This window comes from Phaethon aethereus, assembly GCF_964289735.1.
Source record: "Phaethon aethereus genome assembly, chromosome: 5".
Lineage (NCBI taxonomy): Eukaryota > Metazoa > Chordata > Aves > Phaethontiformes > Phaethontidae > Phaethon > Phaethon aethereus.
The window spans coordinates 42,971,793-42,987,973 of NC_138579.1; the positions used below are offsets into that span (position 1 = coordinate 42,971,793).

At 43.7% G+C, this 16,181-nt stretch overlaps 1 protein-coding gene across 1 annotated transcript in view; it reads right to left on the reverse strand.

Moving 5' to 3' along the window:
- MGA (MAX dimerization protein MGA) overlaps positions 1-7,230 on the reverse strand; it is a gene marked incomplete at both ends in the record, with an annotated part of 48,914 nt that extends 41,684 nt beyond the window's left edge. The window contains 2 exons of the mRNA XM_082000554.1: positions 140-1,070; positions 6,167-7,230. Of these exons, the coding sequence (XP_081856680.1) occupies positions 140-1,070; positions 6,167-7,230 (1,995 nt within the window). The remainder of the gene's footprint in view (positions 1-139; positions 1,071-6,166) is intronic.
- Between the last annotated feature and the right edge of the window lie 8,951 nt (positions 7,231-16,181).

Here is a 16,181-nt window from a genome sequence, read left to right on the forward strand (position 1 = left end):
GAGGCCATAAATCTCAAAATTCAGTTTAACAGAAAATATACTTTCAGCTTATAAATTCAAAGGGCTTATAAATTCAAAGGGCTTAAAAATAAGACATTAAAAAAGGTTTTGAATTCTGTTCAAAACAGTTAGGTTTTACCTTTGATGCAAAGGACACAAAGAGGACTCCATCAACATCTTCAAGGTCCGGTTTAACATCTGGAAGCATACTCCCAGGCCCCAGAGAGGTGTTCTTGCTTGTTATTACAGTTTTCCCTATACCTTTAGGTGGTCGACCAGCCTTGGAAATTTTCAGTTTCCGTGGCCTTCCTCTTTTAGTTGTAACTGATGATAGGGTGTTTTGATTGCTACCAGAGCCTTTCAGGGACATAGGATTCTTCAGTATACCAGGTCTTTTTCTTCCACAAATCTCTTTAGCTGAAAAGTGACAACTTACTGAACCCCTGAGATTAAAATTAGGAGATTTAGATAGAGCCCACTGGGCCTCTCTGATTGAAGAGTATTTCTGTGACATTTTACTCCCAGGAGATTGTTTTTTCATCATTAACTCCTCAGTTACAGTGGCTGTGCCTGAGCAAGAGCCTTTGTGATTTTCAAAGCACACAGGCAAGGAATCCAATACTGCACTAAAAGGGGATTTATCCTTCTTGCAAGAGGACAGCATGGTCTGTGGCAGCTCAGATACCTTCACTGTGCTCTTTGTGACTGCACAAGGTTCCAAATAGACCACAGGCATCTTCCCACTATCCAGTTTTAACATTTTTGCTTTGGCAACACCTGAAGGACTGGTTAGCACACGCTTCCTCAACCTGAATTCTCCATCAATTCCACCTGTTTCACTGCGTCTCATCAGGTGTTTTTGTAAGATGGGGTCGTCATCATCAGTGTTGGAATACTCATCAGTTTCTTCATCTGTGTCTTCCTGTTTCACACTTATTCCTTGTGTGCAAATACTTGATTCATAGTCATAGTCATCTACTGGTTCCTCTTTAATGACTACGTTAAAGTGTCCGTTTGGGTCCAACGGGGATGCCACACGGGAACTGCTTTCATAACTGCTAGCAATGGGACTGCGAAGGAAGGGAGGGAACAAAAACAAAACACAACACAAGATCTTTATCACATCTCTTTACCGAAATACTATCATCTCCCATAATCCTTGGTTACGTATTGTAAAAAACTTTCAAAATGCTCTCAGCCATGAGTCTGCCAAATAAGCTGTCATTTACAAGTTTACATTTTTAGAAGCACTCAAAAAAAATTAAAATTGCCATCATAAACAATCCAACTTCTTATCTGAAGGCAGCAGCACAATTTCCTTCCCTAGTAACATCAGGGTGACATTTGCATTTTTTCCTATTTGCGTCTCAGCATGAACTCATGCTAAGTTATCATGTTTTAAATGCTCAGAAGTGGCCTTAGTTTGCTGTGTATCTCATTAAGTCACTGTACTAAAGCCATTGTGCTTGCAAATAAGAAGCCAAGTGAGCACCTGATGCACTTCAATTCACATGATTTAACTGAAATTTTAGTTAGTTCATCCTCAAGCCACATACAGAGAACTCCTAAATTCAACTGTTGCTTGAATGCTTACAGAATGTTAATATCCTACTGAATTATACTCTATCTTCCATGAAGTCTGAGTATTAACCTAACCAGAATTCAACATGCTATGCGTTAAATACTGAAGACTAACGGTGCAGCCAGTTACACTCTGACAATGAGCTTCTTTGAGGGACAAACACATCAGTCAAAAAACTGCAGTCAGCAGTTTTGTTAGGCGCATCAGAAGCTGACTCCTCATCATAAGGGGAAACAGCTAAGATACGAAACCAGAAACTCATATCCACAATGAACCTCAGAAAACAATAGTCAGAGCTCATTTACTAAACATATCACACAGTATTCCAATACTCCTTTTACATGTATTTTAAGACACTAGATATAGTTTAATTATGTTAATTTATTATTCCAATTGTTAACCTTATGTTATTCAAAAGTTATTTAAATAACAATATTAACGTTAGTTAATGCTCACATAATTTTAAATATAACTTAACGCAATATTAATAACAATGTATTATATATAAAGGGAATATTGCTTTTTTTATATATATATTTGTGTGTTTTTTATTATTATTATCCATCCCCCTGCCTTTAAAGAATGACTATACTCAGCTGAATCCCTGGCTGAGGGAAGGGAAGATGTGGAGGAAATAGCTGCTTCTGTCTTGTGTAGACTGATGACATACTTAAGGGAGAAAAGCTGGGATACACAAGAGTAACAACATGGAGTTCGTAGTCTCCATCTTATGAAGACAGACTGCAGTGTTAAAACAGGGAGCAGACAGTCAAGACACAGATTTATGTATCTACATACAAAATTCCTAAGAATGAGACAGAACTTATCTAGAAAGCCCGCTGCAATTCAGAAGGACACCAAGTAACCAGCATCAAGCTTGAAGCAAAAACCTGCCTTGTGAGGGAGTGGGCAGCAGGAGAGTGGCATACCAGTCCTGTTCTGTCTACTGTCTTCTCTGGACAATGAGTTTGCTATTATAAAGTTTCTAGCTTTCATTTAATTAAGAATGTCAAGTGTGGAGATTAAAAAGCCTTCCTTCAGTGAGTTTACAGTGAAGAAATTCTAAAGTGAAGGCTACTAAGAAGATCTGAGTCATCTGCTCCTCTATCTTAAAATTCTCTAAAATAAAGGGACAAAAAACCCTAATAAATTTGCTGTCCAGGAATAAATGTCTCATCTGAGTTCTACCGTTTCCAGCTGGAAGCCCTGCAAAGCCTGGACTTCTCTAGCCATTCTTCTTTATCTATTGCAAGATGTATACTCAAGCTAAGGATTACCTTCCTATTAGGGATCTGGACAAAATCCAAAACAAAGAAGCCCTGCTGTATAAATAGAAATTTCTAGACACAAATGTTATTTATTGAAAGTACTGAGATATAAAGATTTTTTTTTTTAAGTCGATAATTTTAAGATATACCACAGAGGAAAATAAAATCTGATTTCTTTTGGAATTAATCTAGCAATCTGTGGCTGAGGTCTGAAGGATGATCACTTGCCTTCCTCTTCTGAAAGGAAGGTAAGGAGGGAAGAAAAGTAAACTGTCAGACTAAAGACAACTAAATTACAAAAATAAGACTACTGGAGCATTAAAAATCCCACAGTATTTGAATTCCCTACTTCAAAATTCAAAAGACCTTGAATGGGAGAAAGGGTACCATTAGCCTGTAAGACTTAAGAACCAGTAAAGTTTGCTAGTGGTTCCCTCCATATCCCCAACATCTGAGTGATTCCAGGAACAAGCATTCCTACAGAAGTATCCACAACTCAAATTAAACATTTATTTTCTTTACAATTCACCTGATGAAACTAAGCATACTACCAGGCCACAGAAAAAAAACAAACCATACTATCTTGTATGAAGAAAACAGTCCTTTATTTCCAAAGTGTGCTAATAATACAAGGTTAAAATTATTCTCAGGTAAATGCAACCTTTTACATAGTTCAATTCTCAAAAATGTCAGAAAAATTGAGCATTGGTGGGAAATATCATACACTACAGCACTAGGATCTCCATTTCCTCTGGAGAGCGTTATCTGCGAGGCAGCAATTCCCAACTTCTAACCCACACTGAAGTCTAAACTCAGCAGAAATCACCACCTTGCATAAAAGCAAGATAGTGCCTATCAACTACTAGTAACAGGTTGCCTAAGACAAAAAAAAAATGCCCAGTCTCATTAATATGTAAGTATTAATGTGTCGTTTGATAAAGAAAAATGCCACTTGCTCAAGACTGTCCTTGAAAGGCTGGCATATATATGAACGGATCTCAACTGCACAGCATGAAAACACTGTCAACAGATCTGAAAGAAAAAGGAGAACTAATGTTCTGAAAAACACCAGCACATAAAAAGACAGTTCTGCCATTTCTGGGATGAGATCAATTTTTCTCTTTCCAAGTACAGAATCTGACTTTTTCATATAGATTACAAAAACTAAAATTAAAAGCCGGACAATGCTTGAGGGTAGTTCTAGGGCCATGGTAACATTTATTCATCAAATGATAGATGCTTTCCAGTCCAGAATAGAGAAAAACCTTTTACAGTCTTTCCCTATCTATGCAGCTTTTAGCACCTTTCAGAGATAAATTGTCTTGGAGGTGAAACCAGGGAAGGCATCTAACACACTTTGGACCAAAAGAAATTAAGCCTGCCAATTTGCATCATCTGTTCTTAAGGAAGGTGCTCAAGTCCTTACAAGAATGTTTTTTATTCCTTGGGGAAAAAAGGGAACAAAAAAAACCCCCAAGCTGTCCAATTCAAACAGTTCTCCAAAAAAATTTTCTTCAACGACCCCTTCATGCAAACAGAATTATCAAAATTTTAACTTTTTCAACTGCAGCTGACTCCCAAAGGAGAAAAAAAACCACTTTGAAAACAAAATAAACCTTTCAGTAATTATTGTCAGACTTTTACTGTTTTACTCCCTATATGAAAAGTTATTTAAACACTTCTCCATACTGTATTCTCAGGATCTAAAGAAGGCCCATCCTTTCTGAAATCAGTGTCCTATCAGCCTTCAAGATGTGTTTCTCTAGAATTTACAATAACATATTTGAAAAACAGAAGAAGTCTAGAAGATGTTCTTCTTCCTCATACACTGACACTGGAAGATACTGCAAAAGAAAGGTTAGGACACTCTAGACCCCAAAGCAATTCTAGTATTCTTAAGAATTATTACAACTAAACTCAATAAAGTCTCAAAGAATAGAGAACTTTGAAGTTTTTCAGTTACTCAAAGGCAAGGAGATGCCTTCTGCAAGGGAGAAAAAAAAAACATAACACAACTGAGCAAACCTCTGTCCTCAATATACTACTACAGTGTGTTTTAGAAATAGAGCCTTTGAAACAAAACTGTATAGTTATGTCATAAATACAACTTTTTTCTTCTAACAACTTGCCTCTAATTACACCACTAACATTATCCTGATATCCTGCAGTTAAATCATTTCTTGGTGTACTGATCTATGTAAGGCTGCTTTTGCCACTAAATCTTTAGCAGATTAAGTCTCGTATTCACAGACATGAAGAAACATGGCAGCAGATAAACCTCTTCTCTTTTAAATCACTTCTTCAAGTTTGAAGTATTTCTAGCATCTCTTGATTTTAATTAATAATTAGTGTTATTAATTAAAAATAATAATATTAAATAAATCATTTATTAATTAATAGATTAACTATTCACTAAATCTGCTCTATTCTATTGCTTAGATTTTGGAAACGAAGTGAAAGTGCAGTAAAGTAATAGGTTTTGCCAGGCTTGCTTCACCAGCACAAACACTGGTTAGCAGGTTCCATACTATGGGTAGGCTCTCAATATACCCTAGATAGCTGCACTATTGTTTGTGTGATATGAATAGAATGGTTCAAAAAGTCAACACTGGGTAAGTACGTAGACATAAAATTACCACAGAGTAAATTAAGTCTGCACAGTGTAACAGTTATTCTGAAGTACTTTCCTGGGCAGATTCTCTTACCTCACGGCAAACACATGGCAACTCACTATCAACAGGCAGGCTACCTCATATTACTTTGTGGAATAAAAGAATTCACATGAGCAGTTATTGACAAAACAGCGGCATGCTGCCAGTTACAACTGCCTTCTAGCAACCCCTACACATAACCAACCTAAATACCCACACACACCACACATCCTCCCCCATCTGCTAATGAAAACCAAAGATAGACAGACAGCACGTCGCTGTGGTAAGCAACCCTAAAAAGAAAGGCAATGTTTTGATGACTGCAATGTGCTGTTTAAAACTCTGAACAAGTAAATTTAGTATTCTAAAATGCTAAGAGGGTTAAAAGAAACCCGTTAACACTTCTTTACAAAGGGAGTTAAAGCAACATAGGAAAAAATACTGAACTCTTACACTCCTCAGACACATTAGAAAGCCCAGACTGATAGATAACTGTTTAAGCAAAGAAAAGTTTTTAATAATACTAAGTGTTCCACCGTTTCAGGTCAGGCAACCTTTAGCTGTAAATCTGTATACTGAGCATCCTATTATTTAATGTTTTACCAAATACCCCACTGAACCAGTATTGTTAGGATTTAATTTAATTTGCTAGAATGTTAACCCACCTTTCAGAGACTTCTTGTTTTAGCTTTGGCATATCACCCGAAGACAGGTCAGTGTCCAGGAAACCCAGGAAGTCCCTTTCTGCATTAAAGGACTCTTTGTCCAGATCAATGTCTGATGGGTTTTGACCAATGAATGAAGAATCTAAACTCCTCTGATGCAAATCTAATGCATCAACTTCAGCAGGGCGACCACGAATGCTAGCAGCGCTAAAAACATCACCTCCTTCCAATTCTAAGTTGCTGTTTTGTTTCACATCACGCTGAGGTCGACTATTCAACCCATCATCTCTGAATCCTTTAGCAAAAGGATTGTAATCTATTTTCAGCTGGGTAATCTGGATGTTCTGGTAGGCTGTAACTGCAAAGAACTCTGTCTGTGGAAAGGTAAATGTATGGACATCAGGACCATTAAGCTGAATGACTTCTGTAGCTTTGTCTGCAGGCACCAAGTGAAGTCGTGGCAGATAACGGTGCATAGAATGCAAGATTATATGACCCTCCTGGTCCAGGGTGTTGTTGGTAAGTTTGAGTTTGTAGAAGGATACTGGCTGGTGCATCCAGTACTGGCCAGTGGAAGGGGATTCTGGATGAATAAACACTCGCCCAAGAACATGTGGTTCTGCCTTTCCACTGGGCTCCCACCAACGGCCATTCCATTTGTATCGATGATTGTCCACAGGGGATATGTCCATGACTAGAATGTACTTCTGACTGGCATCCAGACCTGTAATCCAGTATCGGCAGTAGGGAAACATGCGCCTCCCCTGCTTCGTCAGAATCATCTCTGTGTTGCGATGGTAGAATTCATTCCACATGCTGTTGTTGTCTAGGGTGACGGTAATGCCCCCTGAGACACAGTCAGCTGGGAGGCAGGTCTTGACTTTGGATTTTATTGGAGTTGATACACTGCTGGCGAGAGCACAAGCATCACGGTTTGCTACCAGGATTCCTTGGTCAGCTTTACTGTTTCCCTGCTGTTGTTTTAAGATGACAAAAAAAGTAGGCGCTGCACCAGACACAGTCCCACCATCCCGGCCACCCAAGACAATCTGCTGTTTCTCCATGATGAGCACTCTTACAAGCTCCCAAATCAAATAGAAATTTTACACAGTTCTGATGATCTTCTATGTGTGTTCACCATTCTGCAAAAAAGGAAGACCCAGTTAAAATTATTCAAATACAGTCTAAAAAAAGTAATTAAGAAATCCTTTTTGTAACAGTTCTCCACACTAAAAACTTAAAAGATAATCAGTACTCTAAAAGCAAGCACAATCAGGATATATCAAATCAAGGTTGCCTGTGTGCATATAATTTAGCCCTTACAGACATGCAGGCTATGACACCTTTAAACTGCATTCTCATATAATGCTTTGCCACAACAGGACTCCTCGCTTTCCTTGATATTTCAAAGTGCTCTTTGTTCTGATATTGCCTCAACTCTTCAGATCATTTGCTTAACGAACAGCATTTGGCAAAATGTGCAGAAGTTTTCAGAAGAGCAAATGACACAAAGGCAGAAGTCATTCGCTCTTGCCAGAAAGAAAGAGTTCCCAGAGGTCTGAAACTTCTCAAAAACAAAAAGGGGAAGGGGGGGGGGTTTAAAAACATTTTCCCCAAATCTCTTTATTGAAAGACTGAGTTTGTGTGGTTGGGATTTCTTTGCCCTCCCTCTCCCCTGCCCCAACTCCAAGAACTTCTAAATATCTGTCCAAGGCAGAGACAAAGAACAGAAGGGAAAAAATAGTTCAAATGGATAAGCCTTGGGGAAACACAGACAAGCTAACCCCCCCAAATGCAGTCAAGACTAAATGGATGAGTGTGAAGCACCAGGCAATCTTAGCTACGTCTACCTTCTAAATTATAGAAATAATTTAAATCAAATAAGAAAATATTCATACTGTTATGACTAGCAGTTACCTTTATCTGCATATACACAACTCCACTTTTGTGTGTCTACCTCACAGGTTAAGTATTACATCAACATAACACAAGATCATAAACAACTTAGTTTTTCAAACAGCTTGTACATTTCTCAATGTGAAAATTTAAAGCACTCCTAGTAACTCACAAGAACGCCATTCCCACATTGAGAGGTTTGCATTTTGATACTTATTATGTATGGAATATAACATTGAAAAAATAGTTGATTCCTGTATCGAATGTCTAGTTCTGTGGGAACCAGAGACACAAGTGAATCACCACCACTAGGAGTTAGCTGCTTGAAAACAATCATATTTCTTTCCAGAGAATTAAGAAAGTCACGAGTTTTAAGTGCACTAGGTATTCAGTAAGACATACTTATTTTGTTAGGACTGGGTTACTGTAGGAGGAAACACTCCTCTAGAGTGCAAACCAGCTGCCACATGCATGTGGGAAATGACCTCAAAGCCCAGGAGGCAGGCAGTTTATACTCCAGGCAGTTTATACTCCATGATAAATGTTCCTGACACCTAGGAAATACAAGACACCTACTTCCACCCTTTAGACTTTGCACTTTAAAACTTCATAGAAAAGTTAAATTGGAGGAAAAAACCAAAACCGTTCTCCACAGGTTTTGAGACCTGTGAAGTTACAAGATCTGGTTTTCAGTTTTACTTTGAGGAGGCAAGACTTTCCCACAACCACCCCCCCCCAGGGACTCTGGAACACAAAATGAATTAGCTGTTCAAGATCAGCTTCATATTTTCTGTTTTAACAATGCTGAAGCAACACAAAAAGCTATCTCCCAAAAAAAGCTTTTTCATGTTCATCTATTAAAACACAACAGAAATATGAAACTCTATTAACAATCAGACACACAGAGTGGGGAGAAAGAAATCACATCCTACGTTGTATGTGATTTCCCACCAATCTACCCTCTCTATATACATATACAGCATGTTTATATGTATATTGAGCATACAATCAGAAAGTGAGTTCACATTAATGCTGTGCAATATACATCAAACTTGTATTAGCTCATGAAGGAAATACACTATCAAAAGTGATATCACATCTGGTTTAAGGTATGCAGAAAGCCTGTAACTTTAAATTTACTTGAGGGAGAACTTACACATGCCAGAAATCAATTCAAAAAAGCTCAACAACCATGCATTCAGCAAAAATTCTATGCATAAAGAGCTACTGAGTCACAGTTTCTGTTTTCCAACATTTAAAGTTCTTACACTGCACTCTTGTAGTTATTTCTCCCATAAGCACTGCTCACAGTACCAAGTCAGTCTAAGACGTGTGTGGTTACAATGTGATTACGTGCAATTACAGTAGCCAAAAGCTACAGTATTTCAGTGCTAACACGGAGTATTACAAGAACAATTTCACACATTTTATGACACTTGCTCATACAGACTAGCCTATTTTATTATAGCATGCAGTTTCTAATCTAGTATTTCAAGGAAAATGTGTGTATTTGTGGAAGTTGAAGTTCTAATTGGCTTTGGATATTTCACCTCTCTACCCATACACAGACCTTATATTTGAGAAGCAACATCGAACTAGACAGCAGTGGCCAAAAATACTCAAAGTTGCACTGAGTTGTGCTAAAAGCAAGAAGATAATAAAATGTGAAGAAATCCTCTTAAAAAAAAAAAAAACCCTCACACACACAAAAAACCCCCAAACCCGGCAGACCCCGACCTGCAAACAAGACGACGATTTATGTACACAACGCTCACGAGCAAGCAGCTCTGCACGGGTTTCTCGGGCCGAAGGGCAAGCACCGTTAAGCACAGCGAGCCGATGACGACATCTCACTGCTCGCGTGAGAAAAGCTATCACGCAGCGGAGGGGAGCTGCGGAGCGTGAGACCCACGGCAAAGCCCTCCAACCGCCAACTGCCGCCGCCGCGTTGCCGACGGGAGCCCGCCGCCGGGTCCAATGGCAGCGAGCGCTGAACGCGCGGCGCTACCGTTCAACACCGCGGCAGCGGTGCCGCCCGCCCGGGTACCCGGAGGGGCGGCCGCGGCCCGGCAGGCTGCGCCCGATGCGGCGAGAGGCGAGCGCCCCGCCTGGGGCAGGTGGCGCCACGGCCACGGGCCGAGCGGCGCACTTGTCGCTCTCAATGCCGCCGCCCCCCCCCCCCCCGCCCCGGCCCCCAGCCGGAAGGCTCGGGATGGAGTCAGGCAGCCGCCGCCGGGAGCCACCCGGGGCGGAACGGCCGGCCGCGGCGGCTGGCGGAGGCGGAGGGCAGCGGGACCGGCGCACGTGGGGAAGCCGCGCCGCTCTTCGTCGGGACGCGGCTCCGCCCGGAGACAGGGTCGCGGGGCGGCGCCGCCGCCGGCGCTCCTGAGGCGGGCCCGCCCCGGGGGCGCGCGCGGCGGGGCGGCCCCGAAGCGGCGCCTCGCGTCGCCGCCGAGGAGCGGCCCGCGGGCCTGGGACCGGCGCCTCGTGGCTGCGGCTGGTGTTAATTTTCGCAGCTGGGGCGGCAGGCAAGAGGCGCGGGGGGTAGGCGCGGGCTGTGCGCGCGCCGCGCGGCCGGCGCCCCGGGCGTGCCCCCGCTCCCCGGTAGTTACCGTGCGGCGAGGCGAGGGGCCTCCCACTTCCTTTCTCCTCACGCGGACCGTGTGTCCGCCAGCTGGGGACAACGTGCGTGCGCACCGTGGTGACGTCACCGCGCCGCAGCGCGCGCACGCGCGCCGCCAGCTCGCGCCCCCCTCCCTCCCGCCTGCCTGTCACGTGCCCGCGCCGAGCGGAGGGCCCGGCGCCCGGCCCGGCGCGGCCGCGCGCGGGGAAGCTTCTCGAACGGGCGCGGACGCCGCGCTCCGCCGCACGCACCGCGGCGGCGCCGGCGGCCGCCGCCTTCGAAGCCCCGCGGGGCTCCGAGCGGAGACGCCGCGGCCCCGCCTCTGCCGCCCGACGAGCGCGGGCGAGGCGCCCGGCAGCACGGCTCCCCCCGGCGGAGAGACCCGGCCCCACCTCTGGTCACGCGTCTGGTCCGGGGCTCGCCGGCGGCGGGGACGCCGCCCGCGCTGGCGCGCGACGGCCGGGGGGCGGCGCCGGCGGGATGCGCGCCCGGCGGCCGCCCGGGCTGGGGAGAACGGGCGAGCGCCGCGCCACCCCCAGGGCAGGGGCTGCCGCCTCCCTCGCCGCTTTCTCGGGAACGCGCCGCCTTTCTCCCCCGCAAAGGCGGGGCGCACCCGGCCTCCAAGGCGCTTGGGAGAGCTGGCGCCGAGGCACGAGCGTGGGTGCCCACACCTCCCGCCTCCCCGGGGAGGTCAATCGAGGAGGCACCGCTAAAGCGCGGATCAGCGTTAGTCCCCATCCATCCCGCTGTGCTAGTTTTCACTGATCTGCCAACGCTCAAGTCAGAATTTGACCCTACACCACCGATGCTGTGGCCATGCCCTGTGACTTTCAGGCAGCTAATACAAACTTGTCAAACCCTGCCCCAGGTTAACCAAGTGCCCAAGGCCTGGCTGTCCCATGTGACATCAGGCAAAACTAGTTAACAAACAAAACCTGGCTTAGCACAGTCTAGGCATAACCTCAAACTGAGTCTTCCCACCCAACAGCACCTAACCAAGCAGTCTGCCACACCACCCCTGGACTGGCAGTCCTTCACTTATGTCAAGGAAACTACATTTTGTACACCAGGCACTTCCGAGAATAAGCCCGCTAAAACAGAACTCTGAATGTTAAGGGAATTCATACCAAAATGCAACATGGCTGCAGGTAAACACCCCTGTGAAGCCCCCCCTGCCCCCCCACCCCTCTTCTTGTGTTAAGGGTATTTATTTTACAACACTGCATCCATTCCAAAAGGCCAGATGGTGACAAAAAGTCAAGGCATCTGAGTCAGTAGGCTGACACCAAGGTGCAGACTCACCAGTAGACCAAAATTTTGTACAGGCTGCTGCCTACTGCAGACTGTAACTTCACTAGGTCTGCTCCTCAGTTTAACTGACACAGCCATGCCTTTGCTGTTAGGACACAGAAAATGGGCAAAACAAGAGCAACATCACAAAGGCCAGCAGCCCTTTGAAAGTTTCTTGGCAACATTAAGTTTTATGCTGTGGGAGATCATCTCAGAAGCACGTAACTGAAGAAAACACATTTTAAGACACTTGAAAAACGTGCATCCAAACAGTAACATAGACAGGTCTGCAGGAGAAGACCACAGAATGCTTTTTCCCTTCTAACTAGAAGAATGAACTCAGGCTGAAAAAAAGTGAAGATTAAACACATTTGCTGTACAGAGAAACTGCTTACATACAAAATTCTGCAAATATGCAAGAATATAAGATTGTGATTTTGATACTTCTAGCAGTTTATAAAGGAGAGGTGTGGACAGAGGCCAAAGGGCAGCTTTAGCCTCGTTGTGCTGGTTTTGCCTAGGATAGAGTCAATTTTCTCCATAGTAGCTAGTATGGGGCTGTGTTTTGGATCTGTGCTGAAAACAGTGTTGATAATACAGGGATGTTTTAGTTAATGCTGAGCAGTGCTTACACAGAGTCAAGGCCTTCTCTGCTTCTGACACCACCCCACCAGCGAGGAAGCTGGGGGTACACAAGGAGTTGGGAAGCGACACAGCCAGGCCGGCTGACCGCAACTGACCAAAGGGATAGTCCATACCATATGAAATCATGCTCAGCAATAAAAGCTGGGGGGAAGAAAAGGGGGGGGGGAGTGTGAAGACAAATACCATCACTCTGAACAAGTAAGCATTCCACATGATGGAGCCCTGCTTTCCTGGAGATGGCTGAACACCTGCCTGCCGGTGAGAAGTGGTAAATGAATTCCTTGTTTTGCTTTGCTTGCGTGCACGGATTTTGCTTTACCTATTAAACTGTCTTTATTGCAACCCACGAGTTTTTTCCCTTTTACTCTTCTGATTCTCTCCCCCATCCCACCATGGGGGAGTGATGGAGCAGCTCTGTGGTGCTTAGTTGCTGGCTGGGGTTAAACCACAACATCCATATACTAGATAAGGTGGGCACAGTGGAAAGGAAACACCCCAAATGCTGGCAACAGCAGATTTGGAGAGGAAAAAAGGTTCAGGGGAATTAGACAGAGAGAGATGCACACGAAAAAAAATCACAAAGAGATGGTATTCTTTTTGTTAAGGGTCATGTTCAGCCATTCTCTAAAACAGCTTCACAGTATGGTTCTCTCTTGGAAGTTCCTAAAATATCTTTGCACAAAAAAAAGCCAAGACTAATAGCCAAGTGCTTTCACATTTCATATAGCAAATGGGATGTAAAAGGAAGAAAGGAATCAAGAAAGCATGCCAGTTTAGCTATAAACAAAGGGGGTGGGGGGGTGTGCAGCTCAACAAAGGACCAGGGGTACCAGGGGAGTGCCACCAGCTCTGTGTGTGTGTATGCACATCTGTGTCTCCCTAAAGGGCAAAGTCATGTGGGGCAGAGGGGTGTTAAGACATCAGGGAACCAGAGTAGTCCCAGCCAGCTGAGAGAGAGACAGCATGTACCAGCACCTGGAGCAGTCTGTGTCCGGAAGCCAGCAACTGGGGACACTGGGGCCCAGGAACCAGCTGCTGGTCAGACTGAGTGTCTAAGCCCAGCTGCTGGAGGGAATCTACCTTGTACATACACACACACGTATATGTGTGTATATAAAATACATGTACACACACACACTCTCACTTAGCAGACCTCCATCCTGCTCAGATAGGGAAGGGAACAGGATAAGGCTATCACTGCTGTCAGTGTTCCTGTGAGGATCTGTGTCACTAGGCATGTATACATGTGTATGTCATATGTGCTCTATGTGCTTGTGTCTACTGGGAATACATTTTCAGCCTTACTACTGGTTATACTTGGGGGCACAGAGCTGCAGCAGTGTCAAACTGTCAGATCCAGCACAGTATTTTCCCCCTAAATTCAATCAGAAATAATTACACCAATTAAAAAAAAAAACTCAGCCACGTTGTCCAAGATTGATCATGAAAGTCATTTTATACCCCCAGCAATCACGTATTAGGTGTAACAGTCATCAAGTTTTAGGGTCACAGGATACATTGACACTATTTTGTATTAAGCAGTATGTTTCTCAACAGTGACAATACAGAAATAACTCTTTTTGCTTCAGGAAGAGGGCCATTTGTACAACTAAGAGCAGCTGCACAGATCTGAATAGTAGACAGTGCCACATTCATGGCCCACAAGCCACATGTTCCAGTGATGATAAGAGAAGCAACACCAGAGACTGTTGACACTGCCAGGGATTTTGCTACCATTTTACCTAACACAGGTAGCAATCCTTGCCTGGAGCAAAAGCAGAACCTCTAGTTTATCAAGACAGCGGATTCACCAGTAGAAGTCAGAGCAGTACCACAGATTCCCACGAGCTTAAGTAACCCCATTCTGAGTAGCTTATAGCTGACAAGAAACAGGAATACTGCAATAAATAACTTCATCATGTTTAGATCAGTACAAACACCTGTTTTAAGGCCTTGTTCGTGCTAAACACCAATCGGCAGCATAGAAATGAACTGGTTTTCACCAACTTATACAACAAGTTACCTTATACTAACCAGTAATGTGATGGTTGTATTTGAAATGCTGAAGTTCACTACCAAGAAGTACCCTCTTCCACAAAATGCTTCTTTCAGACCTATTCCCTGCACTGCAGCACCTTGCAAGTATGAACTACAGTCTTACAAACTGTACTTCAGTATCCAGTAAATCACATTCCTTCTTTCAGTAATGCCTACAAGCATAAAGTGCCAGCTCAAGCCTGCACACTACAAGTAACACAGAGCCTGTAACCTTCACCATCTAGTAGTCCAGAGATTGCTAGTGGGAGCTGTAGCAAAAAACTGTGTTCTTCAGCCACTCTGATTTCTAATCTGCCTCAAAAAAAAAAAACAAAAACAAAGATTCAGTAAAGATTCAGTAACAGATCACACGCTGGAAGGTCACAAGGCCCAGGCTTTGCTGAAGATCTGTAAGTGGGAGAGCAGTTGCAGACATAGTTAAGCAAAACCTAACAGTTGCCAACCTGCAGAAAACAAAGATGTGCCGATTAAATTTTTTGTTAGCAATCCCCTTTTCAGTTTCAGTACAAAGATCTTTACTACACACAAGTAGATACACAACAGGTCATTTCTGTCACACAGTATATTCTGAAAAGCATTACTACTAGAGAATTACTGGAACACAGAGGCTTTCAGCTCTCAAATTCACTGGCTAAAAAATGAGCACTAGCTGAAACTACACTCACTAGCTGAAAAAAACAGCTATCAAAACCAGCCTGTGCCAATCTAACACACCCACAACAGCAGTCAGCAGAGCCTAGCCTACAAGTTTATTACTAACTACAACCAGGCAGCCTGGACAACCAAAGTCACAAGTTTTAGCCATTAAAAAAAAAATATGTATTTTAAAGGCCTGAAAATATAGTGATGTTATAGTCAGAAGCATTGTGCAACATGCACACTAGAAGGGTTAAAATACAAAAACATACTTTGTTTAGCCAATGTTTTGCCACTTTGGAGAATGATTAACATGGTAGCACCCCGCAAGAAAGTCTGTTAATTCTGAAACTCCAGGTTGGATTAAACTGCCTACAGAAAGGTGTCTAGTCCCATTTTCTATACCATAACTGGCTCCACTGGCCTCCAACTGCTTCTCCAGAAGAGTATCAGCCTCCCAGAGCTGCATGCTTGCTCTACACAGATGTCTCTAATAACTTGCAGCATCTATGACAGCTCCAGATCCCTCTCCTTAGGCAACAGAATCCCAGCCCAAACCTACTTTAAAAAAAAAGTTTACATCATTTTGTTTATGATAGAGAAGTAGCTACAGTGAGGAAGTATACTCCTGTGTCATGAAGATTAAAGGTGTACGTGGTGGCAGAATCTAGCTAAAAAGTGTGAGATTAAAAGAAGTTTGTTGCAAGAAATGGACTATTGCAGAAAAAAGAAAAAAAAAAGAGCAAGAAATCCGATTTTCCAGATTTAGGTTTTCTGGCTGGCGCAAACATGCTAAAACTCATGCTCCAGTCACACACACAATGCACTATCCCCAACAGCAAGTATGACACAGCTTGTGTGCCATCA